The sequence below is a fragment of the Ciona intestinalis genome, unplaced genomic scaffold (genome assembly GCF_000224145.3).
Source record: "Ciona intestinalis unplaced genomic scaffold, KH HT000062.2, whole genome shotgun sequence".
Lineage (NCBI taxonomy): Eukaryota > Metazoa > Chordata > Ascidiacea > Phlebobranchia > Cionidae > Ciona > Ciona intestinalis.
Genome location: NW_004190384.2, coordinates 71,925 through 98,812, shown reverse-complemented (window position 1 = coordinate 98,812; position 26,888 = coordinate 71,925). Strand labels below are relative to the sequence as shown.

Genomic DNA, 26,888 nt, shown 5'->3' with positions numbered 1-26,888 from the left:
CACCCACAAAGAACATACATGTAACTCGTAAGCTGGCGCGAGGTGCACACCCGTGTTATAACGATAGTCGTTTTCCGGCCACGCGAGGATAAAGTAAGTTACATTCATTCATTCATTTATACAATACTAAGAATCATTTATTTTTCCTATACCTTGCTTCGTTGTTATTTTAGATACAGAGTGGCGTTTAGTTTGCGCTTTACAATCATTTATTGGTTATACCTAATTTTCTGCAGTTAAAGAATTGAAAGAACTGTTAAAAAGATTAATAGATGAAAATCGCGGAGAAGCCCTCTTGCCAGCGGGAGTTCCAGGTCGTATCACTAAGCCTGTTCCACTTTTAATAACCAAGGTCCGACAAATATTAGATGATGAATGGAAGTTACATAGAAACCAACGTGAGGACTTGCAACGTATGTACACACCATGGGGTTCTATACATATTGAGGAACTGTTTGATGTCGCAAAACAAGTGGCAGAAGAAGAAGCAATCAATAAGTGCAATACACCTGCAGCCAAAGCCATGCATGTAGTAAAATATGGTAACATTGTTTGTGCGGTTGGACTACCTGGGGTTGGTAAGAGCACTCTTTTAAAGATGATGATCAACTGTATTATTGTAGATAAATCAGTAAAACCAGATACACAATTTTTGTTCCACGTCTCACTGAAGAATTTTAATCCAGATGAGAAAGTTAGTCTGCTAGAATTTCTTCTATATGGCAACTTAAGTGAGTGGAATCATTCTGATGAAGAGAACAAAGCCTTGGTTCATTTCCTGTACAAGAATCCAAATGTTGTTATATTAATTGATGGGTGGGATGAACTGAGTACACAACAAGCCAACAAAAAGTTTCATGCGTGTAAACTGGAAAGTAGGCAAATACCTGAGGTCTTTGTTAAGAACTTGTTAATGGGCAATCTTCTACCTAATGCTGTGAAATTTATCACATCAAGACCAGGGCAGTTTTACGAGCTTCACCCCGATTATCGTCAAGGTTTGATTTCTGAGGTACGTGGTATGGACAAACCTGCAAAGAAGAATCTTACTAAACAGATCTGTGGTGAAGCCAACCTTGAATCCGTGGAAAAAGTTTTGGCAGAGCGTCCAAATTTGGATGCTTTGTGTTCAATTCCAGTCAACTGTATTCAGATTGTGGCTTGTCTTCATTCAAGCGTGTCATCGGGTCGTGAGATCAACTCAATGACTGACGTGTTTATTCGCACTCTTACTAACTACAAAGCTTCGGATCATGTAAGAACAAACATGTCAGAACGTGCACTTGGACAAGAACTGGTTAAACTTGCTCACCTTGCGTACAAAGGGCTATCCGCAAGAAAGTTGGTGTTTCAGCAAGCCGACTTTGAGGAAGTGGGAATCAACGGACAAACTGTTGATATATTTCTGCACACCTATGTTGAGAAGACCCATCATTTAAAAATGAGAATCTTGGAAGGAAAGAAACGAAGTTTCTTTACTCATCTCACCTGGCAGGAGTTTTTTGCGGCAGGGCACCTAATGTTATTCATGCCGCAGAAAGAATTCCGCAAATGTATGCGCACTTTCGACAATCCGCATTGGGTAATGGTCACAAGATTTTTGTTTGGTATGTGCAACTCCACTTCATATGAAGATCTGAAAGTGATTTTCCCAGCTTCGATGATAAAAGATTATAAAGAGAAGAAGAATATTCTTAAGTCTTTGTTTTCACTTCAAGATGATGAAACAAGTGAAGAAGTCATCAGATTTTCAGGTTGGGTGCATGAAGCCAACGATGCAGAAATATCGAAGAGATTTCAAGAGTGCATGCCTCAGTATATAAGGATGAAGTTTCCTATGTATCTCACAGAAGCCTCTGATCTTACGTTTGCGTTCAACTCCTTCACAACTTCTCACGACCTGAACCTCAACATGCGTGGTTTGGATGAAGCTTCACCTGAAACTTTCTTTCGTGGATTACATGGAAGGCAAGCGAAGGTAGAAACGTTTACCTTTGTTTGTGTGTTTCGGAAACTCCCAAATCTACTTTTTATTAACTTAAGTAACATTTAGTAGGGTTGAACTAACTAAAACGATGCAAATCTGCAACATATCAATCAAACATATAGCATATCAAAAACTGAAGGCGACAGCGACACGCGATAGCAAAGTAACTGCTGTACCGAGTAAAACAACTGCTGGTGACTCGGCGTGTTTTGCAGGACTACAATGCTATCGAGGCAAAGCATGGTAAACGGCCGATTTCGCTGTTTAAGTTTTTTACGATAATCGATAATATAAAAGGATGAATATCAATGTGTTTATCATCTAACAAAGAAGAACCAGTGTTTTATTGTTATCATAATGTAATCACAATGGGTTAATTTGTTACTAGCGACAAACTTTTGTTTGAATTTAGAAATATCTGATAAATTATGTTTTTTGTTAGATCAAAGAATTAGATATAAGAGGTGTTCAGGTGACAGATTCAACGACAGAAGCTCTTCTTCCTCATCTTGATGTGATGGACAAACTTGACTTGGACGAGAGAAAACTTTCTGTACAAAGTCTCATCATCTTACATGAAGCTGTTGAACGACATGCAAACCCACAAGTCAGTGTGTCTAATTTTTCGTCTTTAAAGGGCCTAAACACACCCCAAATGTACATCGCTTTAATCGAAAGGGTGTTTTTCTGATTTCAACGACACCTTACTTGTTTTAATCGGTTCTGTATAACCAAAGATATTCCACATCAAACATCGTGAAATTAATAAAACTGATTTGAAAGCTGCGTGGCGAAAAAAGTGTTTTCAGCGAAAAACGAGAGAACAAAAAAAACGCAGGTTTCGCTTTTACGAATGAATCAGTCACGTGACCAGTACGTTTCCACGTCACAATCCCGGAGCTCGTAGTAAAAAAAGGATAGCGCTAGTGATCACTGTTTGAGGACGAATATCTACGCCTATACTGGACCAAGTTGAATAAGCAACGTATTTTTGGAAACAATAAAACGGTCACTTTTTGAATTTACCACAAAAAATAAAAGTAACGGGGGTGTGTTTACGCACTTTAAATGAAATATTGTTAATCTGGTCGCTATCGAATCAACAACTACTGTATATAAATACAGAACATCATGCTTTTTTTAAATGAAAACAAACTTGATTGCTACACACAATACCTAACTTGTTTATTTTATTTGACAGTCTGGTTTTAATTGCTCCAACTATTTAGAGTTTGACAGTGAATGGCATCATTGGTCATCGGTGGTCAGAGTATTGGGATGTGTATAAATATCAACCTGATGACGATGTAATGCAAATCTTACAACTTCCACGTGGAAAAGTAAAAATTATTAGAAATATTCCGTTAGATTAATAAACATAAGTTTGTCAGGTAGATTTTATCTTTTGTCATAATGTAATCACAGTATGTTTCTTAATTGCATTGGCCAAAATATTGTTTGGATGCAGAAATTAAATCCTGATAAATGAATGATCATTTTACTGTAGATCAAAGAATTAAATATCAATGATGTGCGGATGGGCACTTTAACGACACAAGCCCTTCTTCCTCATCTTGATGTGATGGATAAGCTTCGTTTGGTATCTAGCTCTAATGACATGAATCTGAGCCCCTACATGGAAGATATATCCAGGAAAATATTGAATCGACAAAACAAAGTAGAAATAGCAATAACATGTATAGATAACTAAATACAGGCCAAGTTGTTTAACATTCCCTTACTACGTTATTTATATTTTTAGATTGAAATATCAATATTTGGGCCAGCAACCAAACATATAAGGCCAATGTTCCGATGTCTTGATAAAATATCGAAATTAAGTATTAGTGAGGTAAATCTTACAAGTAACGATCATCGTTCATTGGAAGAAGCGAAAGTACAACATCCTTCACTACAGGTTCAACAATTATTTTTAAATATGATGCCCAAATAAAACGACTTTTTAGTTTAAAACTAACAAAACAATCAACACTAACTGTGTGCCCAACAGTTTAAGAAACCCATATTTAAGCAGAATAATTAAATTGAAATAGGTAAATGCAAAATAATTAAACTAAAGAAGCTAGATAACTATTAACATTAACTGCATCTCACTTTCGTGTGTTCCATTAGTTGAAGAAACAATATTTTTAACATGTAGGCCTACGTTAATGATACTGTTTTAGGTGGAATACATGAAATATCCATACCGATGACTAGCATGGTTTAAACAACTTCGCCACCAAACTAAACCCATAAAGTTTTATCTTCTGAGCCAACCACCATTTGCGTTTATCACCGTGTCATAGTAATGTGTCGTGTTTATTCTTTCATTGTTATATGTATGTTGCTTTTATGTATTTTGATGTAACTTCACGAGTTGCTGATAGTTGATCTTGGTGAATTGGCGCGCTTTTTTGTTTGTGACTTTTACATCCGGACTGATTTTGGACAAACCCGGCAGTTGTTGTGCAACTTACAATACATGATGGTATCGGGATTGGACTGTTTTGGTGAATTTTGTTGGTACTTGTCTTGTGTAAGAGCGAACCTTGTATATCCGCGTATCATTTTATTGCTTTTCATAAATACGTGATTAAATTATTGGTTATGAAAGCCTACATTAGTCTATTATTTGGCAGTATAGGCCGTTAGAATGTAGTGCAGGACCATACACGTTACATGTGATAACTTGTGTGTGAGGAACTGGAACAACAGTCTTATAACGAATGATGTAGCTTTGAAGTGTTTTTAATTAATAAAGGGAGGATGGTAGTAATTCATGCTCACCTAAACATTCTCACGTATAATTTAACCACATAATTTTAACTTATTTTATGATTTGATTTTAGTCAAAAAGTTTAAGACTAAGTGCAAAAATTTATAGATATGTGGAAATGATCGTGGCAAATAACAACAACACAACCGACTTTTTGATGAAAACAGATCAATAGGAAAAGTGACGTGTATCGGCATTAGCACGTGATCACGTTGAGATGTTATTTGTGTCTCGTGAACAATGATGAAGTGTTATGTTGTTATGTTTTTATGTTTTGTATTTGTAAAAGTAGAAGTCTATATTTGCACGCGTGATACTTTTCTGCATGTAGTTATCAGCAGGTCACAGGTATCATGGTACGGTCGGCCGCAATAATGTACATGTATGTATATACTCGGGAAATGCAGTATTTAGTTTATGCTTAATATTCATACAGTTTCCCCGTATAGTTTATAGAACGAGAAAATATTATGGTATGATTAGTTTATTATATTGAAGTAACGTAGAAAGACATTCTGTGATGAAAGTTTATTCTTTGTTGGTAAACAATGGAGCGTCAAAGGTTGTAAGAACGTCATCATTGCTTGCAGCATGTTCATATTCTGCAAAATAGCCAGAAGTTTCACTGGAATTAAACATTTAAATACAAATACGACATACAATATAGTACATTGAAGTAACAATCAAAAAATATTTACAGAATTAAATACAGGCGTTGTCATAACTAGACAAACGCAAAGAGCGTTGTTAGATGTTCCAAAGCGGACAAAAATATATGGAATTTTGGTGTTAACGGTGTCCCATTCTACCCCACAGTAGTAAGTATTTTGTCCCACAGTAATATATGACGATTTTAATTTTAAACGAAAACCGACCTAAAAATCAGTGTTTACGCAACCAATTACTTCACTATAAGTTACATTTAAATATCTTAATCGTGTTTTAAACAGTTAACATCGGTTCGTGGAAGTGGGGCGAGAATGGAATAAAAAGATGTCCCATCTTCCCCCACCTACCATACACTGTGATTGCTTAACATGATTATAAACATTATTCAAATAGTAATATGTTTTGACAGACATATATTTCGGTTTCATTTCTATTTAAATGGAAAAAAAAGTTCAAACCTTCGTTTTCTTGAACTTCGTCTTGTTCGATTGCTGGTTCTTCGTTTGCTGGATTTATTTGGTCACCAAAACCACATCTTTTCTTGACGTATCTATTAATATAAATACAGATGTTACGAAGCTATAAATGTGTCGCATTTTACAATACCATGTGAAATCGACAATAATCTGTGTACAGGTATTACGCCTTTGCAATAAACCGTCAATCTGATTCGGTCACATTCAATATAAATATATAATTAACAAGAGTTAAAGTAAAAAAAAAACATACGCATACCCCTTTAGGTGAGAATAGAGTGTTCGGCGTCTAACAGTGTAACGACGTCTGGCTACATAAGCACGGCGGCGGCGACGGCGGCGACGACGACGCCAAGAATCGCTCAAATCCACCAAAAGTAAAAAGCAAAAGAGCAAAACAAAAAGTGTCCTAGTCTTCATCTGAAACATTAGATTTAAAACATTACCTTTTAATTTTCATCAACAAAAAGCCGCTTTCTCTCACAACACTTAAATTCCAAAGCAAGACTAGTCGTTTGTGCCTAAGAGAAGTTTCCAGTGATTTATAAAAGAGTCGGCGGATGTTTATCGTTTACCCACCTCTAGTTTTTGCTTTATATGAGAGACCGTTATACCAACATACCATCATGCCCTCGTTTCCGATACTAAGAGTCGGGTTATTTTATTATTCAGTGTTTTTCCACCGGTTTTATTATTAAGGATCTGTTATTTTATGAAACAGTCGGATATTGTTTCAATGATTGGGAATTCCGTTCATTGTTTGTGATTATTCCGGGAATAAAAAACCTCCACATATCCTGTCGACCTAATTAACCTAAGCAACCTGTTATAAAAATAAACAATAACTTAAGCAAAGTATCTTGTGGGCTGCGATATAATAATATTTATCAATCAAGCAAAGGATATCCCGCATTCACGTCATCGTTATGTCACTGTGACGCAATAATGACGTCACGAGGTGTTTTTACGTTTTTTTTAAACAAAAACGGTGAAAAATAACTACGGCATATGCGTATTTCGTGCATTTTGATTAAGGTAGTCGCTGCTACCATTGTGACCGGCAGTAGTTGTTCCAACACAGCGGTCACCGATTGCTCGTCTACAAACATTGTAAAAATTGTGTCTAAATCGTCTAATTGGTCATCATATAAAAACAAACAGAATGAAATAATGTTTTTCATTCATTTGATTCCTAATTATACCATAACACATGAATCCAAATGTTACTGATACACCAGGTTCAGTTGAAATAATCGACCACATAAGAAATCTTTACTTTTATTATCACAATTAGTGTCCAAAAAGAAACATCACAAGTTTAAAAATATATGAAAAATCATGGAAAGACAAACGTTTTTACAGAATATACAAAGATAAATGTACCATACTTCTAACAAAGGGACAAATACAATATAGCACTTACTATTATAAAAGTGTAATACAAAGGCAGTATATAAGCATTTATAAGTTGCAGCTAAAACGATTTGTGTACATACTACATGGCAAATGGGTAAACATACATTTGATAATACCACTGTAATATTTGTTATCGGAAATATATAAAACATACAGCAAAACCAGCACTATTAGTATAAAATGTGTTTGAACTATATGGTTATGATAGTAGAATATGTGAAGATTTATAACCAGGGATAGATTTACAAAACTGAAGCTTTGGAACTACAAGTTAGTTCAGGTAATATAACAATCCAATTTATTGCAATCTGTGTTTGAAGCATCTCGCAACTATCGGAACATTGATCTGTTAATCTTAAAATATATATTAAGCTTCTGAAACACATTATAATGGGATTAAGCAAGAAATCCAACCCTGGTTATAATTGATTTGAACAAATTAAAAAAAAACATTTTACAAATAAACTTTGAAGGTAACATTACTTAGTGTGATTTTATATTCTTCAAAACTGTTTAAAACATGAGTGGTGTTTGGTTGGTGTGACAACTTTACAAGTTCGTGCGTATTCCATGGAAAGTAAGCTTTCTCCCAAGTACGACTGTGGTGATAAATTATGTAAGCATACGGTTTAATATGCGAATATTTGTATGTGCTAATAAAAGCTCTAAAGCTGTGAAAAATATTATTCTTTAACACATACAGCTTTGAATGCAAAATTCTAGTCTTAAACAATAAACACACGGTTTCAAACACCTCTATATATTATTGGTTTATAAAAAAAAGTAATTAAGTGAAATAATTGGGGTGCATTGTAGGCTCTTCTACTAATTAAATATTTCATTAAATATATCACAAGCATGAATGGGGAAGTTGAATGAATTAATGTTTAGGTGAATCAAACACAGATATTCTGGTCTGTTAATACAAAAAACATTTGTACGATACAGTCTTCATATCCAAGTTTCCGTTTAAAAACTAAAACCATTTTTTTCAGTTATGTCCGAAGTTAAATTAACTAATAGTCCTTACCTCAGCTGTGCATGTTCGTGATAGTGGGACAAGTTTTATTGATGATTGAAAGAGAAGATTTGATTTATTCCATGTTGAACTATTGAACATGTTAAACGTGTTGCTGTGAACACCAAAATATAACTGCAATGTACAAGTGAATTGGGCTTAAAGTTATTAGATTAAGTATTAGAATGTTTGTTTTTGTATAAATCGAAATTAATGAGAAATTTATATTTAGTACTGGGCGCTGAACGAAGTGCTTTGTATTATTTCAGTGGTTACGCCATTTGCGAAAATAAACACTCATACATTATTTAAACATTTAATCAATAGGAAAATCTGGTTGAAGCAATGAATACAAAACAGCTTTGATCACTTGTTTATATGTTTCATAATAATACAATTTATAGATATTGTGTTTTTAATTTCTATAAATATACACTGTTTTAAATGTAAATAGTTAAATGTTACACATTTTATTAAAATATTTAAAATAACAAAAAGTATGTTTTTACCCCACATTCATATAAACTAAAACTGTAACAACCTCAGTGTTAAACAAAACACTCATGTGTTTAATACTTTAAACAAGATTGCAATTTCAAAGAATAAATATTTCATGTCTGGTGATTACTGGTAATTTATCTTTAAATTGTTAATATTTGAGTTTATAGCGAGTAAACATTCAGAGATAGTTAGACACGCACTCCTATAAAACAAATCTAACTTATTGTTTGCAATATATAGTAGAGTGGGGGAAGACGGGACACCCTTAACGCATAATATATTAATATCCCGATCAGGTTTTAAACAATTACCAACGGTCTATGGGAGTCGTGAGGATACGGTTTATAATTTTTCGAATGTTCCTTTACTACCAAATGGGGCGAAAAAATGAAAAGGTATCTTCCTCCACATTACTGTTTATTGCAATGCAGAAAATTCCAGGTTTGGTGCCAATACTTTAGTTCCACATTACAAATTACCTGAGCCATATATAACACTTCAACCACATCAATAGGAACATCTACATCAGATCCCGATCGTAACTTACTGGACACCACCACAGCATTGGAGGGCGACCAACCAAGATTACATGAATTAAATTCACTCACGTTTTTACTTCCACCATCAGGACAAAGTAATTCGTAATCCTGTGTTAGAATCAATGTAAATAATTTATCCTCGCATGGACAGAAAACAAAAGTCGTTTAACACATGAGTAGTTTCATGCACCCCGTGCCGCTTACAAGTCATCATGTGTGTAACTTCGTAAGTGATTGATTTTTATATAGTAGCATAGTAGCATTTTAAACTGGCAAAAATAGGGATGACTTACAGTTATTAACACACATGTACTGCACAAATTTATTTTAGAAAAAAAATTGTAAAATTAAAAAAAAAACCTAAATTATAATTCCTGTTGATTATTTATGTCAATAATAAATATTATAATATTAACTTACATTTGGATTGATGCCATGAGATAATTTAAGTTGATTCAACATTGTAACATGGTCGGTGAAAGCAACTGTTTTAACATTGGAATCCACCATACAACTGTGGGTGGGATTTGGTTTTAGTTGAATGTTTAATTTATGATGGCGATGTTAGGCATGGATGGAGATGAACAATATATATCCTGCTGTTTATGATGGGAAACTAAAGAACAATTGATCTACAGCGTAGTTTTACGACACAATGATGTATTGTTTGACTGCTATATAAGTTACTTAGTAACAAGCTATTTAAATTTTATCTTTTGAGTTTTTAAATGAATCTCCAAAACACATATCTATATTATATTTAAAGAATATAAACACAGAGAAGTAAAACCAAATAAATAAAATATGTTTACACCATTATTGCACTTCTGCATTGGAATGATTTAGTGAAATAACCAATATGTAACATTAAGTTTGATATTTAGTTTCAACTTCAACTTACTTGATTGCATCATCTGATCCACATCTGTTATTCACACAATTATCAGTGAAGTTATAATCACCAACAAACAAACTATTAATGGCAGATTCAACGTTACAATTTCCGGGTGAAACATTTATCAAAGCTGAAAACAAAACATTATTAGACAAGAAATTTAAACATAAGTGATAAGTCTATATTGGAAAACACTGTTTCTTATCAAATATGATAGAAAAGTTAATGAAATATCAAGTTACTGATTATAACCACACAGACAGTAAAGTCACTTGAGTGTATATCTTCTTACTAGCTAACTTATACAAAATTATAATAATTGTGACTTTTTGAACAATATATATTGTTGTTAGTTGGCTTTACATTATGTTATGCAGTGACAACTTAGTTGTTGCTGTGAATATTCTGTACAAAAGTTGAAAAACCACAAATATTTGTCACATTTTAAACATTAATTTCCCCGGAACAATATACAAATAATTTAAATTTTTAACACTGCCTACTTTGTAAATGATTCACACTTAAATAAATCAACAAAAAAATAGTAGCTTCTCAAATGTAATACGATGTAAAATCCCGATCAACACTCACAATGATTTGCAAGAGCTCCAGCCACCAGGTTCAAATCACCAATACAAGCGGATGAAGTTGACAACCTTGATAATGATAAAAGATCCGACTTTCTGGTGACAGCTACGAGGTAGGTCCCATATTCGCCTGTTGTATGAAAGTATTTGGAAAATAACAACATCATAAACATAGGTGTTGGTAGCACAGTGGTTTGAACACCTACATCGTAAGTTCGTAACCTAAGAATATCAGATTCAAGGCTCGTCCCCACTACCATTGTTGGTTTATGTCTCCTTGGGCAAGATACGTTCCAACACAGTGGTCACTTATGGGGTGTCCAATTGTCGGCCACATAGAAAATCATTCTCCCAAAAAGTTACATACATGGTGATTAGTAAGCGGGCACGAGGCGCATGAAGCAGAACACCCGTGTCACGTTGCAATGATTGTTGTTGCCATGCCATGCGAGGATAAATAAGTTACATTTTGGCAATAGATACTTCATTCTTTGATAATATGGTTTTTTCTATACAATCCCCGATTTTAATATTTTTACTAGTAGTATCGTAAATCAGTGAAATACAGTAATACATTCTAGATTAAGTGTACGTAAATAAGAGCATACATTCTAGATTAGAATAATCACTTTTTCTGCAACAATAAGTGTTTTTATAAGTGCTGTAAAACCCCAGACCTGCTGTATATTCTTCCCCCATTATAGGTCGAAGTTGTTTTCGATATTTGAACAGGTGAGAGTTGGGGATTGTGAAAGCGTCGGCATTATCAGTGTCTATCAGGTCGACGCATTCATTTATAGAAGTTGCAGCCACACATTCAAACATTGGGTCAAATCCTTCCGTTGAGAAATACAATGACATGTGATGACACTTGGACATTTCTTCAGCATTGATGCAACACCATTTGATATCTGGAATAGTTGAAATGCGGTTTAACTAATTTCGTTTTATGAAGCTGTTGTGAGTGTATGTGTCCTTGGACAAGATATTATCACCAATTACTTTAACCCCATTGTCCCTGGGTTGCATGAATAATGAACCATACCGAAATTAATCACCTACAAAGTTACATACGTGATAACTCATAGGCAGGCACGAGGTGAATGAAACAGAACATCTGTGTTATAACAACTATCAGTGGCCAGCCACGCTAAAGCGAGTAAAGCAAGTTACATTAATTTATTTATCAAGTACAAATCAATAAAAGAATAATAAAAACATGGTCACTTACTTCTAGGAAATGAATGAACAGCGATGGCAATGCATATCATTATAATGAAAAGCGCAGTTGAAACAATGGCCCACATTAGGAAGCAATTCTTATATTGGCGTTTCGGCCTCACTGTTTCACTTGGCGGGATTGTCTCTTCTATAAACTCTGGCTCCAAAACTTCATTCGTGTTCTAAATAATTGATGTGATTTAGGTGACCATGTATTTTTATTCGGTTATTTTAATTATAGTATTCTGTAAAGGTGAGGTACTACTGCCGGGCAAGCAATGGAATCTCGAATTGGGATGTGGGATTTGTTCCAATGTTAGTCCATTGCCATGGTGATGATAGTGTAAAAGTTTTCAGTGAAATATAGACTTATTTTACAAGTAAAAGTATGTTTTACAATCTTGTTTTAAGTTAACTGAGTTTACTGTATTTTGAGTTGGATAGTTATATATTTTTCAAACTTACGGTGTTAAAATGACTTAAGTTTAACAACAAAATAAATAAACCTTCACACCTACACAAACACACTATACAAGCGCAACTTTATATTTGTATAGCATCAAAAAAGAGGTTTGCTATTTGTTTTGGTGGCCCACATGTGCGTAACTAAATATTTTAAATTTTACCATAAAGGTTAAAATATATTATTGCATGCTTACATAAATTTGTGTGGATGTAGAAAAATGGGTTACCAAAGCTATATATAATAATAATTTCAACTTAGTAAATGGTTCTCAACATAAAAAGTTGAGAACATGAGAAGAACAATATTATAACACAGATGTGGCACAGCTGTTAGAGCTGCTGCTACCATCTTAGACATTGCAACCCAGTCGTCACAGAATGCATAAGTGTATAAAACTTTGTGTCGTAACAACGTGTAGTCGCTCCCTTACATGAGGACAAACAGGTTACACTCGATAAAGTGATATAAAATAAAGAAATTGCATCCACATGACCCACCATTGTGTTCATTTCAATAACATCTTCATTTTCCCCATTCATTGAAAGTGGAATCTCATCTTCCAGTTCATCTCTGGTGCGTTTGTATCGTACACTACTCATTGAAACAACTTATATTACGCCTATTTCAATTACTTACAAATCCCATGCAATGCTATAAGGGAATCTAGCAAAAATAGATCAAATTGTTACTAAGGCACAAAATTTTAGCCGTTTTTGATTCGTTACAATACAGTTAAAAACAAATGCGACTTGAATGAGAGCTACAGCAGTGAAAATAAAATAAAAATTATAAAACTTTCATTCGTTGTATTTCAGTAACTTGGGTCAATCCTTTCCTTTCTATTTCTTCGTATTCTTTCACTAAATCAGTGACCGAGTTCAAACTTTCTTCAAAACAGGATCGTTCGAAATCATCCACAACTTCATAATGGTGTAAATGAGCTTTTCGAGAGTAAAGTTTTTTAAATCGTAATCGCAAGTTAGAAAAAGCTTGTCCCACGCACGTGTTGTTTGCAAGTGACAGAAGTGAATACGGCAAACCAACTGGAGGCAAATCACACAAACCTGTTTTCCAACCTTCCTTATTCCAATTGACAAAGTTTAAATTTGGTGCAATTCTGGAAATATTGCGACGTAAGTCGGACATGCTGACATCTTTACCACGAGCCATGAGGGCACACGCGAGGTATAAACTATTCCGTGGATCAGCACTTACCAACTGATGATCGGGGGTGAACAAATCATCAAATGCTTGGTCCAACCTCCTGGGTTGCAGACCAATGTCCTTGCTGATGGAAAGTGGTGCCACACTTGGCACAAGGTAATGCAGGCGGGGGAATGGCACGAGGTTCATCGCGATTTCATTCAAATCCACGTTTAAAGCGCCGTCAAAACGACAATGACTCGTCATATTTAACAACATATTAGCAACGATGTTATTCATGTGATCAAATGGTTTTTCATTGTTCTTCGTTCCACCCAGAGATCCAACGCCTGATGTTATCTTGCTAACACTTTGTATTTTCTCTTTACGAGGTAACGTGTGTTGAATCTTATTGCAAATATTCATAAGTGACTCGTTGTTAATCGGCATGACACAATCTGCTTTGTCTGTGAGTTCTTTCATGGCAAGAACGGAGTTATACGGAGATGTTATGACATCATCATCCTTGGATGGGTAAACAGCTGTCACAAAGCGATGTACCTCCGGGAAACTATCTTCAAGGATTGACAAGATTGCGGTGCCTAGCCCCGACCCCGTCCCTCCACCCATAGAATGAAGGATGAAGAAACATTGCAGGCAGTCGCAAGCCTCCACAGCTTTCCTCACTTGCTCAGTTATGTCTTCACGATACCTTGAACCATAAACCTTATTACCAACAGCCCAGTTATTTCCGGACCCTGACACATCAGTGATCAACTGTTTATGGTCAAATATATCCCCGATATAACCTTGCACCAACTCGTTCACCACCCCCTCCTCCATGTCAACCAGGATCGCTCGTGCTTTAAGGTTTTGTATTTTATTCACACCACGTGGGACGTCAAACGCGTCTACACTTCGCGAGTCTGTGTTTCGAAAGAAGCTACCGATTGCATCGTCATATATCCCGTTCCTACTGTAGCACGCGTGCTCTCTGAGACAAAGATCCCAAAACCTGCATCCAATCTGGTTCCCACATTGACCAACTTGGATTACAATGGATTGCGTCATTAGAATCAAACCAAGCGGTTAACCTCGTAACAAACTTTGTTCAATAAGTTGTAGGCAGTGCAAGGTATTTCTAGGTTCAGAAGATGTAAAAAAAGGTAAATATTAACTCAAAACGGTTGCTCAATTTAAATATTCTAAAGAATAAAGAAACCAACTTGGATTATGCAACATAATATTAGAATAAAACTCAAAAATATTTAATGTTAGTACAGTGACCCAGCAAAATACATTAACACAATGAAATAGATAACACATGTGTCACATATTTAATAATAGATATAAGCTTCATGTATGGAACTTAATTGTTGGAAATCTCACAATAGGTTGTACATGATTTTAAAAGGTCAAATTTAAAAACTAAAGTAACTTAATGTAATATCAAACAAAAAAATAGAGAGAGAGACAGTAATGTGGGAGAAGATGGGACATCTTTAGCACAAAATATCCAAATATCCTGATTGTGTTTTAAACAATTAACAACAACCTATAAAAGTTGTGACACTACGGTTTTATAATTCTTTGAATGTTCTTTGCTTGCAACCAATTTAAACGAGAAAATAGAAAGAACAGGTGTCCTATCTTCCCCCACCCTACTATAAAATTTGAGAGTCTATATATTAAAAAAACAATTTAGGCTTTTGTCTCATGTTTATCAGAAACATTTAACTGATTGTTATCCCACAAATGATTTATTAAAATAAAAAGGATGGTTAATAGGCTACTATTTGCATAGAAGAATAAGAAACCATAATACATGATAAATGAATATATTAGTAAATAGTTAGTTTGTTTTTTGTGAGGTCAACATTTTTAGTTAGGTTTAGCATTTGTTTTACCCCATACATTTCATGGATTAGGCCGACTAAAAATATTTCTATAAACCATATTTTGTTTATTTAACATTTGATTTGCGGAAATAGCAACAGTTGTAAGAGCAAATTCCATTTGTTGTTTAGAAGCCACCATTCCCATACGTTGATCACGCAAGTATTCAAGCGTGGCAGCAACGTCAATCTCCTTGGCTCCTTTCACCATACGAGTTATAACAACATCAATAAGAATGTAAGTTCCACTACGACTTGATCCATCATTGCAGTGAACAATGATCGGGGAATTACTGCCTTTACAGCACTTATATACCCGTGTGCGTAAATCTAATACAGCCAATGAAAATGGGATTTCGTTTACCGGCCATGAGAGAAAGTGAAATTGAGTTACTGTCCTTGTTTCTCCAGTGCAAATATTTTTAAGATACAAACTTCTAACAAGATAATCTTCACACCAAATATGCTCAGAAACAAGATGTATTTCAAAGTTAGCATAATTGCATGAACCCTCATCAGGCCAATATCGCGCACATTGTGAAATACCATCTTCTGATACTGGTGTAAGCATTACAATAACAGCACAACCTTGTTCCCAAACCATCTGCCAGAATTGATGAACAGTTGAAGATAAAGGACCTTGTGTAGCGATATACACAGGCCAACGTGGATCATTGTCAACTATATAACTTGCATTAATGAAATCATTTTCAATTCCATTTCCTGAAGATTTAAGTTTAACTCGGTTATTGTCGTAAGGTAGAACTGACGTTGAGCGGTTTTTCATCATATTTTTCGCAGCAGCTTCAGTTGTTACATTGTCTGCTTGGTATTTACATAATTCTTCCCATTCCTTGTTTAAACGTCCTTTGTTGCTAAGGTGATCTTCCATGTATGAAAGCACGGCGTGGCTAGTGGTCACGTCAAGAGATGTCGTTATTGGTTTTTCCATCCAAGATGCTTGATGAGAAATATGGATTATTCGTTTCGAACATAAAGGACTCCTATTCTTGAAAAGACTCAAGTTTTCTTTTATTTTATCAACATTAGTTTTTTGATCCACAGCTTCAGTATTGCATGTAACTGCGGCATGTTTCACATAATGTTGTCGACATAACTCCTGGTAATCATGTTTTAACCAAGAGTTACACGAAGTTTCAAAGTTTCTTTTGATTCTTGTCGACTTCATGCAAATAATGTTGGAGCTAAGTTGTACAAACTATCTGTAAGAAATATATAATTTTACAGAACTACAGAGTTAAACTTGAATGGGTTAACATGTAACTTAATTATACAACCTTATTTAGAACTGACAGTAAATTAGTAAAATAAAAAATTCATATTAGTCAAAATATTGATTTTTGAGATAAAGGTTTATTAATATGATAATACTTTGATAACACTAAACAACCGTTTAATCTTTAACAATACTTTCATGGAAATCCTAATTCTTTACTTTTTTATAAAGCTATAAGCCAACTATATCAGATAGTTTCATTTTGTGATCTTTTGGACACTGAAGCTGACTTGTATTAAATTTGATTTGTTTAATATCACAGTCATATTAAAATTACCATTATTTCCACATGGACTGTTGAGTACTAAGAGACGAGAATAACTAAGCTCTGTTTACATGTTATTAGAAAGAAATTACCATAAAAAAGAGAGCATGGCCTTGATAACGACCATAAAACTACATCACTTCAATTGTTATTACATAAATATGTAGTATACAGCAAAGACACCATAGTTGCAGTAGTGAAAACTTTTAGCCAACTAATAATGGTTTATTTTAATATCTTTTCTAAAAACAACAACAAAGTAAAATAGCATGGCCTGATGGCCTTGCATATTAATGCTTTAATTAGGGTGTTTTATACTCGCAGCCAGGAGAATACAATGTCCCCGCTCACACAGAATATTTAATTTTGATAGAAATTTTTGCAAAGTAAATGTTTCATCTTTTTTGAGCCTGATCTGCTCACGGCTATCAATAAAGAAACTTTGTCGGGGAAAACACACATGCTAAAGCTATGATTCAACAAAATCAATTGGATTTCACAAATGTCTATTCCTCTTAATACGTAGCAAACAATAAACCTGTCAATAATCAATATGTCAGTTGTTATTACTTTGAATAGAAATATAATTTGATTGCTATGACGCTGAATGGAATTGACAGGTCGATTGTCGTAATAAAAAATATGCTTTGTATAAAAAACTTATTATTGGACACTGAGGGGCATTGGGAAACTATTTGTATAAATTAAAGCAAATCTGAACTTTTCAACTACATATACATAAGGAACAAACTATAATATAAACAGAATATTATATAGAGAAGGTTTGTTAACAGAAGTCTTATACATATGAATTAATCAGAAACTATTAGGGTATGTGGTTCTATTAAATAATGCATATAGATATATATAATATATATGTTTTTCTGCCGTAGTTTAACAAAACTAATGCAGCTATGTTATTTATTCTGTTATATGTGGGTGGTGTCCCGAAGCGTGCCATGTTATGGGACACAAGATATGCTAGAACAATTTCTACAGATTTATTTAAACAGCTACATTGTATACAAGAAGTCATATTCATTTCAACAATTACAAGTTTAGTTAATCCTTTACTCTGTAGTTATAAACAACTTACCATAATAATATGTTTATGCTGCCTTGATTTTATACGTTAAGGCAAATCCTGAATGTTGTTAGCTGTTACTGTACTTTTATATCAACAACAATTATTACATAGGTTCAACTCTTCAGTATTTATAAATCCTATCACCTATGATGTGAAAATACAAGTGTTAGTAACAATATGGCAAATGGAAGAAACAAACGACCACAGTACCAACATAGTGATAAATATGTGTGAAGAATAATGAGACGTTACAAAATGAAAAAAAAACATAAGTTCTGTAGATAAACATACAACACAGCTTTAATTTTTTGAACAAAATTTTTGTGGTCAGATTACCATGAGTATAACACTGTGTGACAACGTGACCCCACTTATTACAACAAGGGTCACAATATATTACTTTGCACCTTACTTTTGCGTATAAAAGCTTTTACTTTGCTGTTGTGTCTAACAAGGCCTGGTAAATTACATTCACCACTTTATTCTATGAGGTTTTAATTGTTTGATTAGCGGGTGTTACTGTGTTCTAGCAATGTCACCCCATTTTTTGGTAAAACAATAAAAAAATGCCACCTATTTATGTGAGTGACTTATATTAAGTAACACAGTATAGTATTTGATAAAACCACCATATGGCACAACACAGGAAGGTATAGTTAATCAGATATCAAAGGAAACTTAATCGACCACTTTAAAAGTAATTTTTAAAAATTTAGATAACAGCTCCTACGTCATGAATAATAAAACACTTGTACAAATATACTAGCAGCGGAAAGTACCGTTTCAACATTTATACAACACAATAATAAAGTGAATTCTATGATTTAAATACAAAATGAAACATTGCACTAAAAACTATATATATATATCACTGAACATTATTTACAACTTTGCCAGAAATTACTTCTTAAAATGACAACATTAAACAAATAGTAGTGAGGAATTTTCACTTCACATGTTATAAATGATCTTCATACTCGATTATAAATACTGCATTTAAACTTTCAAAACTGCCTTTCAAAGGTAATTTGTTAGGTGTAAAAAATGCTACTTTAATGTCAGTATGTTTCAAAAAAACAAAACAAGTTAAAACATATTAAGTCAGTCGTTTACAATGTAGGATTTCTTACTCAACAAATATAATTTTCTTAATTCAATAAACTTTTAAGAATTCCATTAACTTCTTCAGCAACTGCAGTTACCGCAAATTCCATTTGTTGTTTAGAAGCCACCATTCCCATACGTTGATCACGCAAGTATTCAAGCGTGGCAGCAACGTCAATCTCCTTGGCTCCTTTCACCATACGAGTTATAACAAGATCAATAAGAATGTAAGTTCCACTACGACTTGATCCATCATTGCAGTGAACAATGATCGGGGAATTACTGCCTTTGTAACACTTACTTACTTTTCTGCGAAGCTCAAGCAATGGTTTTGGGGAAAATGGGATTTCGTTTACCGGCCATGAGAGAAAGTGAAATTGAGTTACTGTCCTTGTTTCTCCAGTGCAAATATTTTTAAGATACAAACTTCTAACAAGATAATCTTCACACCAAATATGCTCAGAAACAAGATGTATTTCAAAGTTAGCATAATTGCATGAACCTTCATCCGGCCAATATCGCGCACATTGTGAAATACCATCTTCTGATACTGGTGTAAGCATTACAATAACAGCACAACCTTGTTCCCAAACCATCTGCCAGAATTGATGAACAGTTGAAGATAAAGGACCTTGTGTAGCGATATACACCGGCCAACGTGGATCATTGTCAACTATATAACTTGCATTAATGAAATCATTTTCAATTCCATTTCCTGAAGATTTAAGTTTAACTCGGTTATTGTCGTAAGGTAGAACTGACGTTGAGCGGTTTTTCATCATATTTTTCGCAGCAGCTTCAGTTGTTACATTGTCTGCTTGGTATTTACATAATTCTTCCCATTCCTTGTTTAAACGTCCTTTGTTGCTAAGGTGATCTTCCATGTATGAAAGCACGGCGTGACCAGTTGAAACATCCAGCGAAGTAGTTATCGGTTCTTCACTCCAGGAGCAAATACTGGATCGTGGTGAAGCTTGCTGTTGATTCAACTTGGATGTTAATATCGGGCTTTGAATGTTGTGGGATGACACTGATAGAGACTTCTCTACTTGACTACTCTGCTCAGCTGACTTACTTGCATAATGTTGCCGACATAATTCTTGATAATGTTCATCTAACAGTGGGGCAACATCTGTTGATTCTCTTTCAAGTTTTAAATCATTTTCTTTTGATTTTAGACAATACACAAGAGCACATATAACAACAAGTAGTATGGCAACAGAACACAAGATAATTATCACAAGAAGGTAAACAGAATCCGACTGAGAAAACTTCTCTGATTTCTCTTTAGCAGCCGCACTGTTTACCTGAGCATTATTTTGCTTTAAAGCACTCAATGCAATCGGATCACTTTTCTTGGTTATCAACAAAGGTTTTGTAACTTTATCCAATACCGGGTTTACATCACCTAATTCATCAGCAACAGGCAAGTTTCCAATTTTCAAATCTTCAGCTGAAGTTTGTTGTTCTGACAGTAAAATATTATCCGACTGAATTTGACTGTTTGATATTGGAGAAACTTTTTCGGAAGAAATAAGAATTTCCAAACTTGCGTTTAAAGCTCTCATGTTAATATATGGGGATGTAAAATGACATCGGTTTCTGTTTTTGATACAAATACGCGCTAATGTATCTGATAAAGCCTCAACTTCACTCTCGGTAAGCTGAGAAAATTTTAACCCATGTTCTTTTAACAGCTCTTTTGTTTGGCCAAGTAAAGAAACAAGAAAGTTCTCATTTCTTTCATAATATTCATGTTTTTTTACGATTAATCGTGCTAACACAGCAGCTAACGTATCAAACTGCACTTTGCTTAAATCGGACAATTTTAAGTTGTGATCGGCTAGATATCCTTGTACGTCTTTGACAATAAGGAATATAGCGACAGGCAACCGGCGATAACGAGCTTCAACATTATCCCTCATAGGTCGTCGTGGTGTGGAATAAAAAAATTCTTCATTTCCAACTTTGTTTCGAGTTGGAGTAAATTGTGTTTGATAACGATAGCCAGCAACCTTGCATAAACCGGTTCGTCCATCGTTGTAGCAATAGTGGTTCGGTTGTCGACATAAACTTGCCCGGTACAAGCATCCATACATTTGGTCGCATGATATAACACTAGCATAACATACAAATAACAACACATAGTACTTCATATTAAATATCCATCCAGCTAGTGTAGAACTCATATCCAACATGGGAATTCAAACCTTCTGTTTATATTGAACAACAACCAACATATTTTGTTATCGACCCAGTCGTAAAAAATGACAATAAAAACAAGAGAGAAAGTTTCAACGGCAAATAGAAGGCAAAAAATACTAGTTTTAAATTATTACAATCTCAGATAGTTAACTCAAAGAGATTAAAACCATTTAATCTGGTTTGAATCTCTTTGGTTAACTTTTATTTGAATAAAAAAAACATATTAGTAAATTGCAACACTCAACAATTCGTGGAAATATTTACGCGAAAATGATTGGTAAAATGCCTGTGTGGGAGTGGTGCACTAATCAACTTTCGTGATTATCAGAGTATGTAATTAAACTTGTAAACAAAGAAAAAATATTTTTTCAACGTATAGCATCACGATTGGAATTGCTGTTAACTGCACGATCAGGAAATACGAGATGTTTTGCGCTTACTTACTATATATATTTCCTCGCACTACTATATATATTTCCTCGCACTACTATATATATTTCCTCGCGTGGTTTTGGGATTTTGCTTGTACAGTACAGCTGACAATTTCGACAATAACCCATACCGCCCAGGGTCGGAGCTGTTAAGTATCGTGCCTACCGACACATGTAACCACAATGGTAGCAGCGTCCAGCATGGTATATTCCTTTGAGCCTACAGTTTATATCAAAGAAAAAGAACAACATCATTTGTGCCAATACAAGCATTTTATTCACTTTTACAAACACGATGAGTAATATTTTTCAATGAACTGTCTACATACAATAATAATGATGATGTTTTTCAATATTATTAGGTTTTTAACAAATCAATGATATGTAGATTATATTGATTATTATAAGAATCTGCAAAGAAATCACCAGGCAAGATAATGTACAAAACTTAAGTGCTTACGTAGGTTTAACAAGAAAATATACATAACATAAAGAAAACAACATTCAGACAAACCTTAGAAATCCGCTGGTGTGGCAATGAAACAAGTTTTAACATATTTAACAACCCAAAACTCCTTAAAAAATGCTTCACTATATACACACAAAAACAAACAAGTAAAGTTAAAACCATGCTAATAGCATTCATCTTTACATGGTGTCACCCACAATGGTGGCCACCTTATGTTAAAACCATGAATTACTAATTAAAATTACAAACTATGCCTACAATGTGCCAAAACTTTTTTAGACCAACTCAAAAAAATAACTACTTAACAAACACAAATTTTGAAAACAGGATACTTTATAAATCATTTTAGAGTTTACAATAAAACAAAATTTACTAAAGCTTATACAGAGCTAGAATTTTGCAAACCATTAGGAATTGGAATATATAAAGTATAATGTTAACGAATAACAAAAGAATTAATATCCGCACTGCTGTTTTCATCAGCTGTTGTGTCTTTTTATTGTTTTGAATATCCTTTACATGATCGGTCGAATGGATTTTCTGCTTTTACCTTTCTTGTTCTTTCCCTTCTTTTTGCGAGCTTCGGTGTGAGAAGGGGTCGTGCTATCGGACTGACTACTACTGGTGACAACATCAGATAGAACAGGAGGACTTCTGATTGGTTGCCGACTAATCACCTTGCTCTTCCGTGGAGCAGAGATCTTGAATGAAAACATAATTATTAATATGTTTGATGATCAACTATATTACCAGAATTATGGATAAAGTGTAAGGAGATATATTATCTAAGCAAACGTAAAGTGTTTGTGATAAAAATGGTTGTAATGCATGGGTAAACATAAGCCTGTGCTAGTATCTTAAATATATGAGTATTGTAGAATACTAGCAATGCAAGTCAAGTAGGGGGTATTGGTACCAAGTCTGTATCAGATAAAAACAACTTTTAGTGAATGTAAACCTACACAATAATTTTTTTTATGTTGGCTATACCCTGCAAATTTAAGCCTATGATGCCAGGGCACCTGTAGTTGATTACCTCACTCATACAATAATAGTATGAAGAAATAAAACTAATCTATCAACAAAACATATTCGGTATAATAGGGACACCACATGTTAAAACTATGTTTTCCAACAATTAAACCTATAGTTCCAATACAAACATGAGTACATGGGTAAGATAAAACTTTTATCTCAAACAAGTTAAATTATGGTAGGGTGGGGGAAGATGGGACACCTGTCCAATCTATTTTCTCCTCCAATTTGGTAGTAAACAAACATTCAACGAATTTTTATAAAACTTATCTTCACGGCTTCTACAGATCGTTGTTAATTGTTTAAAACACGATCAGGATATTTGGTTATTATGTGTGAAAGGTGTCCCATCTTCCCCCACCCTACTATATATTAAGACTCACAAAATTGTGTTTTATGCAGCAAAATCTATAGTGTATGATAAGTAAGATAAGAAATAATAATATTTGATTACTGTATATAAAAAAATTAAAACATTAGAATAGACTTTCAAGTAAACCCAACATAGGTAAAATATGCACCGGCACGGGACGAGTTGTTGTTGGTTGAGAAGTTTCATCGGAATCACTTTTCCCCTCACTACTGTATGTAGGTATGTCCTTGCTACACAAGTTTGTGAAACCAGCTTTCGCTGCTCCAGCGTAACTTAAACCATCGTCGTTGCTATCAGAACTGGATAAAACATTTCAATATTAATGAATGCAACTAATTTATCCTCGCGTAGCAGGGCAACACCAATAGTTATAACATGGGTGTTCCGGTTCAAACACCCCGTGCCCAGTTATCACAAATGGTTTGGTTTGAAACTAATTCATCCTCGCATGGGAAGGCAATGATACCTTTTAAATCACGAATGTTCTGTTGCATATACCTCAAACCCCCTTAATAAGTTGGTCACTTGGCACATTCCTCATACTTAACTGAAATACCATTTAAATAATGTCAAATATAAGATATGTTCACCTTGCAGAGTAATCGGACTTGGTTGACAACATTGGAAACTCTTGCGCGTCCTGGAACTGAGATTCATCATCCAATATTTCACGGGATCTGAAGCAACATGGGAAATAATCACACAAGGTACGGTGTCCGGTTTAATTAAAAATCATGGTATATTGCAATAGCCATTTTTGCAACAAGGTTTAAATATAAGTATAACTTAATGGCAAAGTTTCAGCCATATTATCAGTCTAAATTTCATAAAAATAACTACAATAGTCAAAAAGGCCTATCACTGGTATGTGATCCAACCAAATCACATGATGAAGGGTTGACAAGCCATGATATAATATAACAATGGTAAGGTAGAACTCAATAAAGTAGGATGTAATATTATCCTTGTTTATATCAACCATACCGTTCTTTCTGTGGTGTTCCAGTCATAACATTACGTACAGCAGCATCGGTAGATGATTCAATGAATTCATTCAACTGAGTTTTAAGCATCTGTGGTATGTAGGTGTATATTATTAACCCAGTGTCTTATAAGAAGGGAAGTTGTATGATGTTGCTATTATTGTGGGTGTATGCCTTCAAACAAGAAAATGTCACCAACAAATGTTGGAGTAACAACCTATTTTGCCCTATATCCCAGGTCCCATGGCAAACCTCATCATAGTACCCCCCCCATATAATACAAGAATTGATCGCACACGAGATATCTCACCATATTCTCATCATCCAACATCTTACATCTTTCCATCTCATCTTCATATCGAAGTTGTAACTCATCTTGCTTACAAGTTGCTGCAGCGAGTTTCGTTGCAGATCTCTGTTTCTCCTCCTGTGGACAAAAGTGGTGATAATCAACCTTGTAAGTTTTATAAAATATGCTCGAGCTTGTCACTATAGTTGCCTGAGCCAGCAAACCAAGATCTCTGATTCAAAAGTTTCAAGTTTTACCAAACAGATGGTTTTTCAGTAAACACCTAATAACTGAACAATTATTTGGTGGAATGTTAGTTTATTAAACATGAACTGATAAATTATTCTTCATGATTTTAAAAAGTAAAATTAATAAAAGATGGTTTAACAAATAACTGAGTATTTCACCAAACAATGGTACTTACTATATAGAGCTGTTTGTATTTCCTGTATCGTGCATGTTCCGTATCAACTGCTTTAACCATCTCATCAACTTTCTGTTGAAGTTTAAGTGTTTGCTCCTACAGAACGAAAATTACATTAAAGTTAAATTGAAAAAAAATTGACACAACTGCGCTTGACCAAAAAGTGCTCACATAATATAAAATAAACTTTTTTTAAGCAGTATTCAAGTAAAAGTGGTAATGCTGAACAATGACTATTTCTTTATATTAAAAAATGCATACCCATCTTAGGCACCTACGATCATATATGACAAATATATATAACATGACACGATATATTATCTACCTGTTCTTCAGCATCAGGATCAGCAATAGAAAGAAACAACTTCTCGAGTTTATTCATAATCCCATCGTTACTTTGCATGGTGGATTCCCCATCAGTGGTGGTTGATGTTTTCAATGGAACGTTCGCACTCGACGTCGATTTCTGTCAAATATTTCGATTGTTTTGCATTGTGTGTTATATATGGTCAGTTATTGTCAGATCTAGTTTTTGTAAAATGTTCTAAAATATAAATCAATTATATTCCATTATAATATATACAGTAAGAAATCTATAATTGCATATTAATACATAACTAATACAAGTTTAAAATCAGTAAACAGATATTTTAAAGTAACATATAATAGTATAGTTTTAAATTTAATATCAATAAACAGTGTTATTTCAACATAACGTAGTATTTACATGAATAAGTTTAAGTTTCTTGACTTTCTTCTCCAGTTTATGGCATTCAACAAACTTCTCCTTGTAAGCATCAGCGCCCATAGACAGTCGCGTGGTGAGATCTTCAACCTGCGATGGGGGGGTTATAGTGCTATGCCTTATATGGTAGGGTGGGGTAAGATGGGAAAACTTTAGCACATATTACCCCATATTTTCTAATGTGCCTTTAACAATTAACAATGTTTCTGTCAACAATTATCTGTTTACTACCAAATGTAAAGAAAAATAGAATTAAACACGTCCTATCTTACCCCAACCCTACCATATTTTCCTGGGGTGGAGAGATGAAGATATAACTTGATGACAATTATATAACATAATGTAAGTCTTTCCTGAAAATTTATTTATTATGCTAACTACATTCAGGGTGTTCTGTTTCACACACCTAGTGCCAGCTTACAAATAACCATGTATGTAATTTTGTGGGTGATTGTTTTTTGTAAGCTTTTAATTTGGACAATCCACCACTGGGTTGAAACAATTGTGACTTAGTGTCTTGCCCAATAACATATACTCATGATAGAAGCAACATTAAGCTTTGTCCCTTGGGAATGGCCGAACTATTNGT

At 34.2% G+C, this 26,888-nt stretch overlaps 6 protein-coding genes across 8 annotated transcripts in view; 1 reads left to right on the top strand and 5 right to left on the bottom strand.

Annotated features, from left to right (window-relative positions):
* The window catches only part of LOC108950222 (NACHT, LRR and PYD domains-containing protein 5-like), an 8,297-nt gene extending 3,991 nt beyond the window's left edge, over positions 1–4,306 (top strand). Inside the window, exons 4-9 of one of the 2 annotated variants that reach the window (XM_018815307.2) lie at positions 237–1,978; positions 2,430–2,594; positions 3,217–3,327; positions 3,495–3,665; positions 3,750–3,905; positions 4,174–4,306. In XM_018815307.2, coding sequence (XP_018670852.2) covers positions 237–1,978; positions 2,430–2,594; positions 3,217–3,327; positions 3,495–3,665; positions 3,750–3,905; positions 4,174–4,203 — 2,375 coding nt within the window. In that variant the 3' untranslated portion in view covers positions 4,204–4,306. Of the gene's footprint in view, positions 1–236; positions 1,979–2,429; positions 2,595–3,188; positions 3,328–3,494; positions 3,666–3,749; positions 3,906–4,173 lie in introns of those variants that run through there. The other variant, XM_026838141.1, reaches the window with a different exon arrangement.
* Positions 4,307–5,168: 862 nt separating this feature from the next.
* LOC100179543 lies at positions 5,169–6,337 on the bottom strand. Its single transcript, XM_002128977.5, has 3 exons — positions 6,171–6,337; positions 5,894–5,985; positions 5,169–5,368 (listed from the first exon to the last, which is right to left on the bottom strand). Exons 1-3 carry the CDS (start codon positions 6,329–6,331, stop codon positions 5,295–5,297), a joined length of 327 nt encoding a protein of 108 aa, XP_002129013.3. The 5' UTR covers positions 6,332–6,337; the 3' UTR covers positions 5,169–5,294.
* Positions 6,338–7,173: 836 nt separating this feature from the next.
* Positions 7,174–13,219, bottom strand: LOC100180286 (melanotransferrin). The gene is made up of 9 exons (XM_002129027.1): positions 13,052–13,219; positions 12,099–12,270; positions 11,545–11,778; positions 10,872–10,997; positions 10,287–10,410; positions 9,806–9,899; positions 9,326–9,493; positions 8,358–8,480; positions 7,174–7,926 (listed from the first exon to the last, which is right to left on the bottom strand). Exons 1-9 carry the CDS (start codon positions 13,151–13,153, stop codon positions 7,831–7,833), a joined length of 1,239 nt encoding a protein of 412 aa, XP_002129063.1. The 5' UTR covers positions 13,154–13,219; the 3' UTR covers positions 7,174–7,830.
* On the bottom strand, positions 13,217–14,897 carry LOC100182629 (tubulin epsilon chain). The gene has a single exon (XM_002128954.3). It carries the CDS (start codon positions 14,766–14,768, stop codon positions 13,341–13,343), a length of 1,428 nt encoding a protein of 475 aa, XP_002128990.1. The 5' UTR covers positions 14,769–14,897; the 3' UTR covers positions 13,217–13,340.
* A 26-nt stretch (positions 14,898–14,923) lies between these two features.
* LOC100187431 lies at positions 14,924–21,616 on the bottom strand. The gene is made up of 2 exons (XM_018815300.2): positions 19,393–21,616; positions 14,924–16,811 (listed from the first exon to the last, which is right to left on the bottom strand). Exons 1-2 carry the CDS (start codon positions 21,541–21,543, stop codon positions 15,615–15,617), a joined length of 3,348 nt encoding a protein of 1,115 aa, XP_018670845.1. The 5' UTR covers positions 21,544–21,616; the 3' UTR covers positions 14,924–15,614.
* Positions 21,617–22,235: 619 nt separating this feature from the next.
* On the bottom strand, positions 22,236–26,416 carry LOC100185044 (tax1-binding protein 1-like). Of its 2 annotated transcripts, XM_002123162.4 has the most exons (8): positions 26,282–26,416; positions 25,880–26,020; positions 25,555–25,650; positions 25,152–25,268; positions 24,843–24,931; positions 24,449–24,535; positions 24,007–24,157; positions 22,236–23,151 (listed from the first exon to the last, which is right to left on the bottom strand). In XM_002123162.4, exons 1-8 carry the CDS (start codon positions 26,360–26,362, stop codon positions 22,966–22,968), a joined length of 948 nt encoding a protein of 315 aa, XP_002123198.2. In that variant the 5' UTR covers positions 26,363–26,416; the 3' UTR covers positions 22,236–22,965. The 2 variants fall into 2 exon arrangements, with proteins under 2 accessions (XP_002123198.2, XP_026693946.1); XM_026838145.1 differs by lacking the exon at positions 24,449–24,535.
* Between the last annotated feature and the right edge of the window lie 472 nt (positions 26,417–26,888).